General features: G+C 39.8%; 1 protein-coding gene across 4 annotated transcripts in view; it reads left to right on the forward strand.

Annotated features, from left to right (window-relative positions):
- Fmn1 (formin 1) overlaps positions 1–14,368 on the forward strand; it is a 434,422-nt gene that overhangs the window by 401,628 nt on the left and 18,426 nt on the right. For all 4 annotated transcript variants that reach the window (XM_045156457.1, XM_045156456.1, XM_004669715.2 and 1 more), the window contains 2 exons: positions 4,370–4,421; positions 9,253–9,402. In XM_045156457.1, coding sequence (XP_045012392.1) covers positions 4,370–4,421; positions 9,253–9,402 — 202 coding nt within the window. The remainder of the gene's footprint in view (positions 1–4,369; positions 4,422–9,252; positions 9,403–14,368) is intronic.

The raw sequence follows: 14,368 nt of genomic DNA on the forward strand, positions 1-14,368 counted from the left end.
ATTGTTGATCAGGGAGGTCCACTGAGACCCCAAAGTAATACAGGCTATTTCCATTGCTCTTGGTTGCCCACTGGAGCCAGATGGTAGGAATATATTGCTGAAAATACCACATGATTCAGTTGTAGAACACTGAAAAAAATCAAACTAGAACTTAGCTAGATGCCTCCTCCCTGCTGACTAGCTGCCATAGCACTAGAAAGTGCTACACAGGCTGCTGGGGAAGAAAAGTCACCAGTAGTCTTAACCAACAGTGACCCTTCAAGATACACAACCTGCCGTCAGGCAAGATGTGCCAACTGGTACAACAGTGGCCTGTCAATTACAGTGGTAACAGACTTCTCTGTGATTGGATTTGAGATCTGCTCTACCAGAGGGAATTCATGCCTTGTACTGAAAACCTAGTGAAAAGCCTGTGTCCAGGAAGGCCACAGGTCCTGTGAGGAAGCTACTACTATTGTTTGAGTAAATAAGTATGTTGTACCCTCAAATTTCCCTCTAAATACTAAGGCTTATGCCCATAGATTAGTACTGCTCTTATCTCTGTTTAGAGAATCTTCTCTTTGTCGTTGGCAATGACTACTGGGGAGACTCAAAACTTGTTACAGTGCTGAGACTCTTGAATGTTCAACACTAAATGGGACATCTACATCATGCCTCCAAGGTTCAGGGAGCATTGAGGGAGATAAGGCTGAAAGAATGTAAGAGCCAGAAAATGGGGGAGGAGTGCCATGGAGCACTGTCAAAAGTGCATGGTACACTCATGACCTCAGTGTCAGCTGTTTCCTGAACAATATTGGGACCATCAACATTTTGCCATTTATGATGAAAGAGGGCAAAACAAACAAGAAACAAAAATATCAAAATAAAAAAGGACAGCTAGGTGTGGTACTGTACACCTTTAAGCCAATCACTTGAGAGACAGAGGTAGGAAGATCACCATGAGTATGAGGCAAGCCAAGGACTACCGAGTAAGTTCCAGGTCATCTTGGGCTAGAGTGAGACCCTACCTCAAAAAATTAAAAAATAGAAGACAGGCTAACTAGCTGGAATGAATGAAGGGACCAAGGCAAGAATATCATACAGAGGGGACAAAAAAAAGTAATGGAAAAGGATGATGATAAAATGTATGATGTATATGTATGAAATTTGTCAAGAATAAAGCTTTTCAAAAGAATAAAGTGAACAGCATTTGAGGAACAACACCCAAGGTTGTCCTCTGGCCTCTGTACACTTGTACACATACATGCATACATACCTGTACATACGCATCCACCATCCACACACAGCCCTGGACATATACATGCACATAAAGAATTTGAGCTAGCCAGGTGTGGTGGTGCACACCTTTAATCCCAGCACTTGGGAGGCAGAGGTAGAAGGATCACTGTGAGATCAAGGGCAGCTTGAGACTACGTAGAGAATTCCAGGTCAGTCTTGAACTAGAGAGAGACTCTACCTCAAAAAAATAGGAAAAATAGCAAATAAATAAATAAAAATAAAGAATGGGAGTAGTGTTTCAGCCAAAAAAGAAGTGAGGTGCTGTGGTTTACATATGAAGTGTCCCCCTGAAAAACTCAAGTAATAAGGAATTGTATGCCTGCTAATGGGCTTTGGTTCCTGAGGGTTCAGACTGAATCACTGGATTAATCTATTGATGCATGTTGGTATTGACAGACAGTGAAAATTAGGAAGTGGCATATAAATTAAGGCACTGGGTCCCTGGGTGCATGAAGGGTACATTTTGTCCCCAGCCTCTTCTCTCTGTCCTCCAGGAAGTAAGCTGCTCTGCTCTATCACCTGCTCCTTACCATGATGTTCTGTTTTGCCTCTGCCTAAAAGCAGAGGCCAAACAACCACATCCTGAAACCTTCAAAACTAGGATTTTTCCTCTTTAAAAACATCTGCTTACTATTGATTGTGTCCTCTGAGGTTCAGCCCTCTGTTTTCCCTATCTGAAATGAAAGCACTTCAGGAACCTGAGTCTGCTTTCTTCAGTGCTGGGCCCAGGCAGTAGAATCAGCTCTGGCACGTGGAATGCAGAACACCATTACCTAGTTCAAGATGTTAGAAGACACTGCAGGCTAAAGCCAGAGGTTGCCAAGGTGGCTACAGCCAGCAAGATTATTCTCTTTGCCTTATCAAGGGTTTAAAAACTTTTTTAAGTTGGGAACATTAATGTATCCATTTTTACCTTGTTTCTGAAAAGTGAAAGTTCTGGTAACAAGGCCATGTGGCTATCATCTCTCCAATGGAGCAGAGCCTTCCTACCTCCTTGTCATTCCCTATGCAATTACACCTAGACTTGCAATTTCAGCACTGGGAAAAAAATAATTGAATTTTATAGAACATTAAGATTCTTACACTAGACCTATGGCTACATTATTTGTTCATTATTTGTAGAATTTGAGTTAATAATTTCATGACACCATTCATTCTGGGTCATATACTCAAATTTGTCTTAAATAATGACATTTCACATGTGTGGTCAGAGAAATGTGTTAGGAAGGTAGAGCCTCTGCATCATACCATGGGGCAGGTGCATTTCCTGCATAAGAAAAATTGAAACCACTAGTTCTTATTTTTCTTAAAACTCTTCCCAAACCAGCAGAGGTTTTGCAGTGTTAATTTCCTCTTAATACTTCTTCTTTTTGTATTTGGACCATTTTTGTCCAAATCACCATATTCATGGAGCTCTTAAAAATCTTATCTAAGACGTAACTCAGTTTGAATAGAGTATCTAAGCTCACATTCAGTGATGGCTTGGCCTGGTACCCATGTAAAGAGAAGATGGTATTTGAGCTGTGGTGCAAGGGAGTCAGTCAATGCTACAGAAATTGGGCAGGATGCTCTAAGGAGAAGCAACGGTAGGAGCAGATATCTTAAGATGTGTAATTTCAGTGTGTGCACACCACAAAAAGCAGGCAGGAGACTGAACAAGAATGAATATGAGAAAGAAGAGGTGTTGTCTCCAGGGGTACAAGACCTTCTCAGACTTATGAAGACTTTAGGCATCATGTCACATGTGATATCAGAGAAGCACCTTGAACTTACACTTCAAAATCAGTGCTAAAGATGGTGAGGTACTAATAATTCCTTCCATAATATAGTGAGCGCAGTGTATACTCAAGACTGTAGCCACATCATAATAACTGCTTGACAACAATCACTGTGTCTGTTCTATTTTATTTTCATTTTACTTTATTTTATTTATTTTTAAGGAGAGAGAGAATTATTAATGAATGGACATTCCAGGGCCTCTTGTCACTGCAAATGAACTGTAGACACATGTTCCACTTTTTGCATTGAGCTTTATGTGGGTACTGGGGAATCAAACTCAGGCCAACCCAGACCAACTGTCTTTGCAAGCAAGTGCCTTGAATGGCTAAGCTATCTCCCCAGCCCAACTGTGGCTGTTCTTATAGGACAAATGATACAATGATTAAGCATTCAGTCATTAATATCTTGTCCACAGACACACAAATAAGTGGCCAAACCAGGCTTTATAAAATGCTGATATTCTAAATTCTTGAATACCTTTCCTGGAGTATTAAGGCAGAGACCATAAATATGACTGACTTTGTATTCATTCATTTAAAGTTATCTTAATTCTCCTATAGATTATATATTAGAATGCCCATTTTTCTTGCTATCTTCAAAGTGTAAGCATGATATTTTCATACATAATATTGTCTTCACATTAGAAAAATACTTAAAAGCTGCAGCCCAAATAGAACCTTCTTAATTATTCCCTACAGTGCATGGAATCTTAATCTGTAGGCTCAAAATTATGTCTCAGTGTCATAGATTTCCTTGGTGATATTATGTGAGTTTTTTCTTGGTGCATTTAAGACCATCAATCTGAGAAAGGAAACCATAGGTTTCTCAGACTGCCAAAAGACCTGCAGTGTGAGGTAGGTAGTATGTTCAAGGATTCTTTTGCACTTACTTGAGTCCCAGCAGAGCTGCTACAAACACAACTGGGTGTGCTATATTTTGGGATGAGGGAGAACATGGCAGGCACTTGGTAAAGCTCATCAGGAAGCTGTATCTTAGGTGCCCACATCTGCTAGTCTGCTTAGGACTTTTCCAGTTTATATCTTTTTCCAGGTATCATTCCCTTTCACTTTCAAAAGTGTCCCAGAGAAAACACAATGATCTAGTGACTGTTGGCTATAGCTGTTTCCAAGAAAGCAGTGTTAGAAGTGTAACAAGTCAAGTACTACCTCCAGGACACATGGTATGAGCTTACAAACCCAAATACAGATTTTCTGTCATAAGTAATGAGTATAATTAAAGCTATAAGATTATATAAGTGATATGATAGAAGAAAAATCAAATCATTTTAATTATAATTATTTATTTTTCACAGCCAAAAAAGAACATAAAATGGAAGAAAGCCACTTGGAGAATGCCCAGAACAGGTAAACAGCATTGATTTGGACTTGGGTCTTTTATAGACTAAACATTCTTTATTATTTCATTAAGAACATTCCCATTGCTGTACAATCATCTGTACTCCCAGGAAGTACTGTTTCCCCCCTTTCCCAGGTTTTGGCAGCCACCATTCTGCTCCCTGAGTATTTATAGGAGAGAGAAGTCGTATGGTGTTAGTCTTTTTGTGACTGGCTTGTCTCACCTTCACAGTGCTTGAACCACCAAGCTTCTGCTCCCATCTGTTAAGACTATATATCCATGAGCAGTAGGAATCAGTCAGAAGCTAGGGTAAAAGCAAGTTAATGGAGTTTAGAAATGTTTATCCCAGGAAGGAGAGAGGAATCCAGAAGTAATTCACCTGCCTCATACAAATCCCACAATACTATTCCATCTCTTTGCCCCTCCTGTACCACTGTGCCCTAAATCACCTATTGGAAGTTGAGAACAGTTTATTCCACATCAGTATTACAACTAGACTAGACCACTTATTATAAATAGCTAAGAGACTTACTATATCTTTGCTAGTATCCTAGATAATATTGCAGATAAGGAGCAAGCATAGACAAGGGACAGGTGGGGAGGATGGACAAGCCTCTGCTTATATAAAAAAAAAAAATCACCCAGGGCTGGAGAGATAGATTAGTGGTTAAGGCACTTGCCTGAAAAGCCTAAGGGCTCATGCTCAATTCTCCAGGTCCCACAAAAGCCAGATGCACAAAGTGATGGAAGCATGCAAGGTCGAACATGCATACAAGGTAGTGCACACATCTAGAGTTTGATTATAGTAGCTGGAGGCCCTGGATCACCAAGTCTCTTTCTTTCTCTTTCATAAAAAAGTTTCCCAGAAGTCAGGAGACCTTACCCTTCTCATGTTCAGCCTTGTGTGCATGGTCTCTGATTCCTGCCTAATAGCAAACACCAAAGAGGAGCCATCACCTCGCCCAGTAGAGCCCAGTAGCCAATAACTATCTTCTGATTTCTTAGCAGGGAAGAAAATGGTACTTTTGCTGTTAAAAACACTAAAAATGCTAGAAAATTAAATGAGGGCAGGCAGATACAATACAACATATAAAGAAAACATGAACTGTGCAAAATAGTTGAGTTTCTAAGCTATGGATTTAAATGCAAATGCATAAACTAGAAATGAACCATTTTCCTACTGTCTAGCCACAATTTCTGAGAATTCTAAAAATCCATAGGCAGGTGCCAACATCTTGAGCTGCTTCCCACTGCAACTGCCAACAAAATTAAAATGTTGATGAAAGCAAGATGAAGGCAAGTCTTGCAGTTTCCTAAGTGCAGACATGCTCTTGAATCATGAATTTCATCTTGTCATGATAATCGTTGAAAACTAGGACAATTATATGATTATGCTTCTAGATTTTTGTATCCCTTGATTGGCCTTATCCCTACATTAAGCTTTTTTTTCCCTCAATGTATAAAAGAGTTGTTGGAGATCATCCTCATTCACAGAAGAGACCATCAGTAAGGGAACACTGGCATCAGGCCAGCCAGAAGTCCAGCTTCCGGAGTAGATGTCAGAGTTCTAATCCCCTTTCAAGACTTTTGCTAAAGGGAAAGGGGCCCACCTTAGAGAGGCTGAGGCTGCTGCTGTTCATTAGCCATGCTAAGAGGAGTCATAAATTTTGGTTGTCAGCATTTTCCGTGGCTTTGTGGCAAAGGTAGTCTAGCTTTCATGTCATACTTGAAATATGTTCGATCCCATCTTTAATGTAGAAACCACGATTGTTCGGTTACACTGTTTAAGGAGATTGTGGTCAGTGTTGCAATATTTGTGTGAGGCTTGGTGAACTCTAATGCTCTGTTCTCAAGAGAAGCCATTTACTCTGAGGCTAAGGGACATTTGCTTTTCCTCGGCTATCTCTGCAGGCATGCATGAGAAATGGTGCATGGATGTGGAGCACATCCTGGGCGTCACAGCTCTAGCAGTAGAAGCTCACTCACCCAGCTATGGCCTCTTCAATATAATCACTGTCTACAATTTAAAACTGTTTGGCTAAAAAAAAAAAAGTGAAACAATGTTTTTCCAAATTAAAAAAAAAAAAATGCAGCTTAAAGGACTACAGCTGAGAGAAGAGGAATCAAGAACTGGTATAAAGTAGAATGAAATATTATGTAATACAAGACTTATGATTAGAAATTAATCTTTGCAAAGGCAACTGCTATTTTTGAGTGATGTGCTGAGAATTAAAAATTTCAAAAGGTACCATATCCTTTATATCTAGGCAAATAGTGATTTTTCTTGCCCAATTTCAGAAGGTTTTTTCAGTGATCAGCCTTCTGTGAATGAAAACTGAGTTTATATGAGAGACATTAGGTCTGGAGAAAGTAGTAGTATGGATTTTATCAGATGGTGGGTTCATAGTCCAGCACTAAACTCATTCTAAAACAGAGGGAAAGCACTGGAGTAGAATGAGACTTATCCTTGGAGTGGTTGTCTCTGTGTCAAAGTGGATGTGCCAAGGCTAGAAGCTCTGAAGCCAGCTTGTTCTTCTCAGAAGGGTCACCTGCCTCCTGAGTTTCCAAAGCATGTAGGGAAAACATGTTCAAATTCAGTGTGACTTTCAGTTTTCATCCTGCACTGAGACAGGCAGGAAGGAAGGCTTCAAGGACAGAACTGGCAAAACGGAGACCCTAGACCACTGATGTATCTGTGATAAACACCAACAACATTGTCATTCTTTAAAAGTATAGTAGTATTTTCAGGATATTTGAGTCTGGACTCCAAATGCACCAAAAGTGTTGATGTGATTCAGAATAAAAGCCATTAGCATGTCCACCACTAGATCCTGTTGTGAAGCTGAAAGATATAACTTGTTCCTCTGAAGACAAATACTAAAAGATTTTCTTTTGTCTTTCAGTGGACATACAAATCTGTGGCTGTATAGAAAGTGAGCATAAGACAAGGAAAAATGAGGAGGTACCCTTTTAGGGTAACTCATGGCAGTGTGTGACATAGGACTACTGAGTCTGAAGAAGAGACTTTCATTTCTTAAGTGCTAACATCAGTGAGAAGAAGGGGGAAGCAGAAAGTACATTTTACAGGGAATCATGGGATCTGAGTTCTCGCCCCAATTCTGCCAATTAATAAAGTCTCGTAATCTTTCCAGCCCTCTGATTTCTCATCTGCAGAATGAGAATATTAGAAAAGTTGCTAGTGCCATTCAATGCTAAGTCTAGTGACTATAGAAAAAAAAAATCTACAGCCTGTTCCTATATGTTATAGAACTCCTTGTATATCCGTTTACTACAATATAGTTTACATATTGAATGAAATAAAAGCATATGCTATAAAGCACACTAAAAGTTTGGCTTTATCTGTATTTTGACAGCCAGAGAACTAGGTGTGACATACAGGGCAAGAATGGACACTTTGCTACTTTCTTTGATTACAGGTTTTGCTCCAAAATATGTATGTTTGTGATACCAGAATGTCCTTTTAGAGATTACTACAATTATTGCCTTTCTTCACCTATACACTTCCAGTCTTTTAATAACTGGGAGCCAAATTCCCTGACCAGTAGTTTTAATTTGCATTAAAAACAGATTTGTTATTTACAGAAGCACAAAAAAATTTTATGAGTCTCAGAACTACAGCTCCAGCTTGGATCTCACCTAATCATAGCTATGGAATCAATTAACAGTTCATCTGTGAAATGTGATAAAACCTTATGAGATACATATTGCCCAATAACTTGAGAAGGAGATGAAAGTATGCTCTGTAATAGTAGCAGGGCTTCAGGGTTTTACAATCGCTGCTGAATAGAGTTCCATTAGAAATCAGTATTCAGGATGGCCACAAAAAAACACTGTGTCTCAACAGATGATAGAGCATTGAGTAATAAACCTGGCTGGCCATTCCTGCTTTGATTAGTTTCCAACACCCTAGAAAAGGGGGCTATTTAAGAGTTCTTGCTCACGGCAAATGAGCTTGTGAAGCTTGGGGTGGGTGAGGGTGAGGGGGAAAGATTGAGTTCAGAGCTATAAATCGCTGCAAAGCCAGTGCCTCCATGAAGGGCTGCTTGGGAGGCCCAGGAGGACTGGTGGGCAGTGTACCTTTGTGGGGCAGGTTGTAGTGATAGCCGGGACTCTACCTTGGAAAACCTGAGTTCTTTTCCAATGAGACTGGAAGTTGTATTTCAAGATCAGAAGTAGCTTTCCATCAGAACTTTGCTAGCTCATTGGCATGTCTATTTTTGTATATTGGTGGCTTATATTCTGATATTGTGATCAAATTTGAAAATGTAGCTCTTTGAACAATCATATGGTGTAAGTCTATTTTACCTTTGAGAAAATGAGAGGGATGGTTAGTTGATGGAGCTAAAAACCAGAATGTGTCCAGAATACAAGAGGACTGACTTTTCCTGGTTGTCCTTGAAATATTGAACCGGTTAATTATTCCTGATTGACCATTGGACTGATCATTAGTATTGTGGCAGAGTCAGCATAGTGTCAGTCTTAACATGCAGTCATCAGGCAGAGTGAAGAGCAGATAAGCAGCATGAATTTAAGATGAATAACGAAGTTAAGTTTAACCTGAACAACCCCTGAAATTATGTGTGCTGTTCTTCAAGTCACATGGATAAGATGTGCCCAGAAGCTTCCTTAGTCAGGTTGCATTTCATGACAATTCAGTTTGAGCAAGTAGGTTTCTTGAGGTTATAAGTACTCTACGTCACTGTGATGTTTGATCTGCAATAGGGAATATATGTGTGGGAAGCTGCCCTTCTCATCATGATAGTGGGTTTTGATGTTGACAGTTTCTCACCCAGTACATTCCCCCCTCACCTGTTGCAGTTTTGAAACAACGGTGGGATATTTTGGGATGAAGCCAAAGACTGGTGAGAAGGAGATCACACCCAGCTATGTGTTTATGGTGTGGTATGAGTTCTGCAGCGACTTCAAAACGATTTGGAAACGAGAGAGTAAGAACATTTCTAAAGAAAGGTAAGGTTTTCATAGAGTCATTAATACTTCCCACAGGAGTCCATCTCTTCAATCAAATGGACGTGCAAAAAGGATTACTGCCTCAGGGTTCTGGGGAAGTTTGAGGAAAGCTTGCTGTCCCCACAGGGATATATGCTCACACCGTCTGATAAGTTACACTTTCTTAACCCCTTCCAATTACTAGCTAGTAAATGAAAGGGGAGTTGTGCTAATTTACAACAGATTGCTTCTCTGTGTATTTTCATGTTGGCCCAGGCTAAATGAGGCAGCCTTGCTGTGGCAGACAGTACAGACAAATAAAAGTGAATGCTTTTCCCATTAATATACTGCACTTGCATCAAAGAGAAAGCTCCTCCACTCGGGCCACACTTCACACAGCGTTGAAGCCCCATGCTGGATTTACAGCGTCACTTCTGACTCCCTGTATCCTGCTGAGGACATCAAACCGTGTGCCGCTCCGCCTCCTTGCAGCCTCCTGATTTTATTAGCTGGGGGTAGAAGAAGAAAAGTCAACTGTGAGTGTGTGTGTGAGAGAGAGAGAAGAGGGGGGAGGGAAAGAAACAGAGAAGGAGAGACCTTAGCTATGTTTATCAGAGAAAAGCATTTCTCCTGGTCACTGTCATGTTTGGGCCACATTAAGCATTGAGACATAAAATTCCATAATTCTTGTTTCTCAGTTTTTAAGAAATGGTGGATGAGTGGGTGTGTAGGTAGGTAGGTAGGTAGGTAGGTAGGTAGGTAGGTAGGTAGGTAGATAGATAGATAGATAGATAGATAGATAGATAGATAGACAGACAGACAGACAGACAGACAGACAGACAGACAGACACATACATACATACATACATACATACATACATACATACATACATACGGCCTACATTAACATATGTTTTCCCTTAAAACACTGTTTTTTTTAAATTTAATTTATTTATTTGAGGGGGTAGATAGAATGAGAGTGAGTGATAGAGAAAGAGAGAATGGACATGCCAGGGCCTGTAGCCACTGCAAACAAACTCCAGATGCATGCACTGCCATGTGCAGCTGGCTTATGCGGGCTGTGGGGAATTGAACCTGGGTCGTTTGGCTTTGTAGGCAAGTGCCTTGACCACTAAGCCATCTCTCCAGCCCAAAACACTGTTTTTTAAGATCAAAAGTTAGAGATTTTTTTTGTCCAATGTTACTGAATCTCTGAATGTTTTCTAGGGAACTTTTTTTAAAAGGCCTTTTTTTCAAAGGAAATCAAATAACTTTAAGAATATTTACTTGACATCCAGGCCTGCTGAGTGTCCTCATAAAGTAGATAAAGTAAAGCAGAAATAAGTCTATAGCAAGCAGAATAATGGTGCTTGACAACCATTTGTGTGCTTCATAGATAATGCAAAGGATTTTGAATGTTTCAATACAAAAAAAAATGATAGCTTGAGGTGTTACCCTGAGTGACCACTCTGACCCCCTGATCATTACACATTACATAAAGTATTAAAGTATCATACTGTGAACATAACATACGTACAATTATATGTCAATGTCATAACAGTTAAGGTACTTGCCTACAAAGTCCAAGGACTCAGGTTCAATTACCTAGTACCCACATAAGACAGATGCACAAGGTGGCACATGCCTTTGGAGTTCATTTGCAGTGGCTAGAGGCCCTGGTACACCCTTCTCTCTCTATCTGCCTCTTTCTCACTCTCTCAAATAAGTAAAATATTTGATTTTTTTCTTTATATTTAATTGAGAGAGACAGAGAAACAAACTCCAGGCTCGTGCACCACCTTGTGAATCTGGTTTATGTGGGCCCTGGGGTATCGAACCTGGGTCCTTTGGCTTTGCAGGCAAGCACCTTTACCACTAAGCCATATTTCCAGCCCTAAAAAAAAAAAAAAAGAACTTTTAAATTAAGTGACATTGCTAAGAAAGTGGTTTGTTGACCTTATCCTGAAAGATATAAATCTTAAAAACCTGGGCACTGCCGGGCATGGTGGCTCATGTCATCAATCCCAGCAGTGAGGAGGCAGAGCTAGGAGAAGGCACCCTGAGACTACATAGTGAATTCCAGGTCAGCCGGGGCTAGAAAAAAAAAAAAAACCTGGGCACCTAAATCATTTTTTTTCCCTGTAATTTCCCCACAAAGCAAGCTAAAGTTAACATCCATGGAGTAAATCTGTGGGTGTTGTAGAAGCTCTTCTCCTTGCTCCTTGGCTGTTGCCTCTCCTCATCCACGCAGGGGTGGTGGGAACCAGTGGTGGCCTTGGGCCCATTGCCTCTCCTCATTCACATAGGGGTGCTGGAAACCAGCAGTGAATTCTGAAAATACAGCCTTTACTTAGAAATTTGCAACTCAGACCAGTCAATTTGTCCTGGAAGCCCTAAAACTGGTCCACAAATAAACTAATTAATTGCTTTTTTATTTTAATGGTCTTTTGAAATTTTGACCTGTCCTCCAAATCAAAACACTTTTCCCTCATAGACAAACTAGCTGAAGGTCTGCCTAGGTGTGCCCAGTCCTGCATGAGAATGGCCTTTCCTCTGATTCTTAGCTGCAGGCATTTGAGGCATTGCTTCCTGGGTGCTGATGGCAAATTGCCTGCTTCACACTCTGTAAACCAACACCTCTGCAGGGTCATGACTTCCCCAGACCCTTCCACTGCTTGCTTAACAACTCAAGGGTCTGTTCATGCCAGCCTTGCTGTGTGAGATGGAGCACCAGTGAAGTTTTCAACCTCAAAATACATCTCTGAACTTTAAGGAATGTGCACAAAAGATTTTTGGAAGCAATATATAAAGAAATTTTAGCATGCTATTTTGTTCCTATTTACCAGTTGAATTGAGTATTATCTAGGGTTTTCAGAATTGTCCTCTACCTGCTAAGCTGTTAAAATTGCCTGTGAATTAGGCTAAAATAAACAAATTAACTTAAATTTTCCTATTGTAATGAAATCAGAAATAATATTATTACAATGTTTTGATACTTAGTTATATTTGATATTATACTTTCTTAGCTTTTTACTGACAATCTTCACATATGAACATAATGTAATTTGATCATAATCCCTTCCTAATATCTTTTATGTCACCTCCTCCCCCTTTTGCTGAACTTCTTTCTAACTAGACTCTCTTCTATTTTGTTGACTTCTTTCTTTCATCCATATCCATCATCCATGTCAAAACATTGAGCTTGATGTTGTGGAAGCCTACATTCCCCACAAACCCACTAAATGTCTCAATAACACTAAATAGCAAGAATTAGCATATTGTTCAGAGGCATTTGAGAAATAATTCCATAACCCAATAAAACCTCAATCTCTTACAACTGTTAGGATAAAAATTGTGATCTCATCACAAGAAATGATTCCACTTGATTTTTAAATGTATCAAAATGCCAAATAAGCCCAAAATGCTACTGAGAAAAATTAATAATGGTATTTTCAGAAACAGATCCCAAGGTAAATGATGTTTGTTTAAACTTTACTTCCAAATGAAATGAAAGTATTGGGAAAGCTTTAAGCCACTTGAGGTTAATTGTAGTTGATAGGGAATATTTACTTGTTTTTTAGCTTAATATGATTTTCCTAAGTACACATTAGCCTGGTGTAAAATTGAAAGGAATACATCTGCATAACGAGATAGCATTTCTTTCTCATGAAACTTGGAGCAATCTCCAAGTATTGCATAAAATAGTATGAGGGAATATGTCCAATGTACAGTGTCTACTTATATGGAACCTATTAATTTTTAAATAAAAATGTCCAGTATTGTACTATTAAACTGGTATTGGGCATGACTCCATGGCTGATCTGAAGAGCTACAGTATCCACTGGTGATATCTGGTGGCGTATTGATGGCATAAATTTTCTTTCACCTATGCCAATGTTAGAAGAGCAAATTTCCATGTTCAGCACAAATCTGGTACAAAGCCCTCTTTCCTGAACCTTCTATCTGTGTTCACCTGGTCAATAACTATCCTTTCCCCCAGTGGAGCTTGCCAGCTCCTTCCCTTATCCCTTCTGCAGGCAGGCAGGCAGTGCAAAGTAGTATGTAAGAGGCATCTACACTAGGTTAAAACTCAACACCTCTACCGCTCACTTTGCTATGAATTGGCTATGCAGTCTTAGCCCAGCTACTTACTGTGTAGGGAGCCAATTATCACTTCTATAAAGTATATCTGTTAGGATGAAGTAGAGGCTAAATGTTAATGCTAACCTCTCTGGCTTAAAATCACTATGAATCTATTTTTTTAATATTCAGAGATCTGTGCAGTTATGAGGTAATGGCCCTCACATTTGCATTGAGGTTACTGGGGATAATATTTCCAGGTAAGTGGGGAAGAGGCACTCTGAAAGATGGTAAATATCTACAGTATCACTTTCCCAGTTTTTCTTATAAAATACTAATGTTCATCGTGAAGATCACATTTTTATAAAAATATTTTATTTTATTTTTTTAAATTTAATTTATTAGTTTTCTTTTCAGCAAATACAGGCAGTTTGGTACCATTGTTTAGGCTCATCCATGATCTACCCCTCCCATTGGACCCTCCTTGTTGATGTAAATGGGTCATGCATTCTGGAGTTAGCCCACAGTTATTGGTACAATAAATGTCTCTGCATATCATGACCCAACATGTGACTCTGACATTCTTTCTGCCCCCTCTTCCGCAAAATTTCCCTGAGCCATATTGGGTTCATTTTTGATCTGCTTCAGTGCTGAGGTGTTGGTGGCCTCTGAGGCTCTGGCTCTCTGATTTGGTAGGAGTTGATTTTTCTCTGTGTTGGTCTCCTTCCCCTTTGTGCTGGTATCTGGTTCATCAGGAAAACATCACCCTTGCTTGTTTCGCCAGTTGTCCTTAGTTTCAGTCAGGCACCTTTTGAGGTATGTTGGGGCAGCTCTCTCCTTAGGATCTGCATCTATCTGAAAAAGAGAAGCAGATTCTCCAATGGAGAGTAAGTTAGCACCCGGAAAA

This window comes from Jaculus jaculus, chromosome 8 (genome assembly GCF_020740685.1).
Source record: "Jaculus jaculus isolate mJacJac1 chromosome 8, mJacJac1.mat.Y.cur, whole genome shotgun sequence".
NCBI classification, from domain to species: domain Eukaryota; kingdom Metazoa; phylum Chordata; class Mammalia; order Rodentia; family Dipodidae; genus Jaculus; species Jaculus jaculus.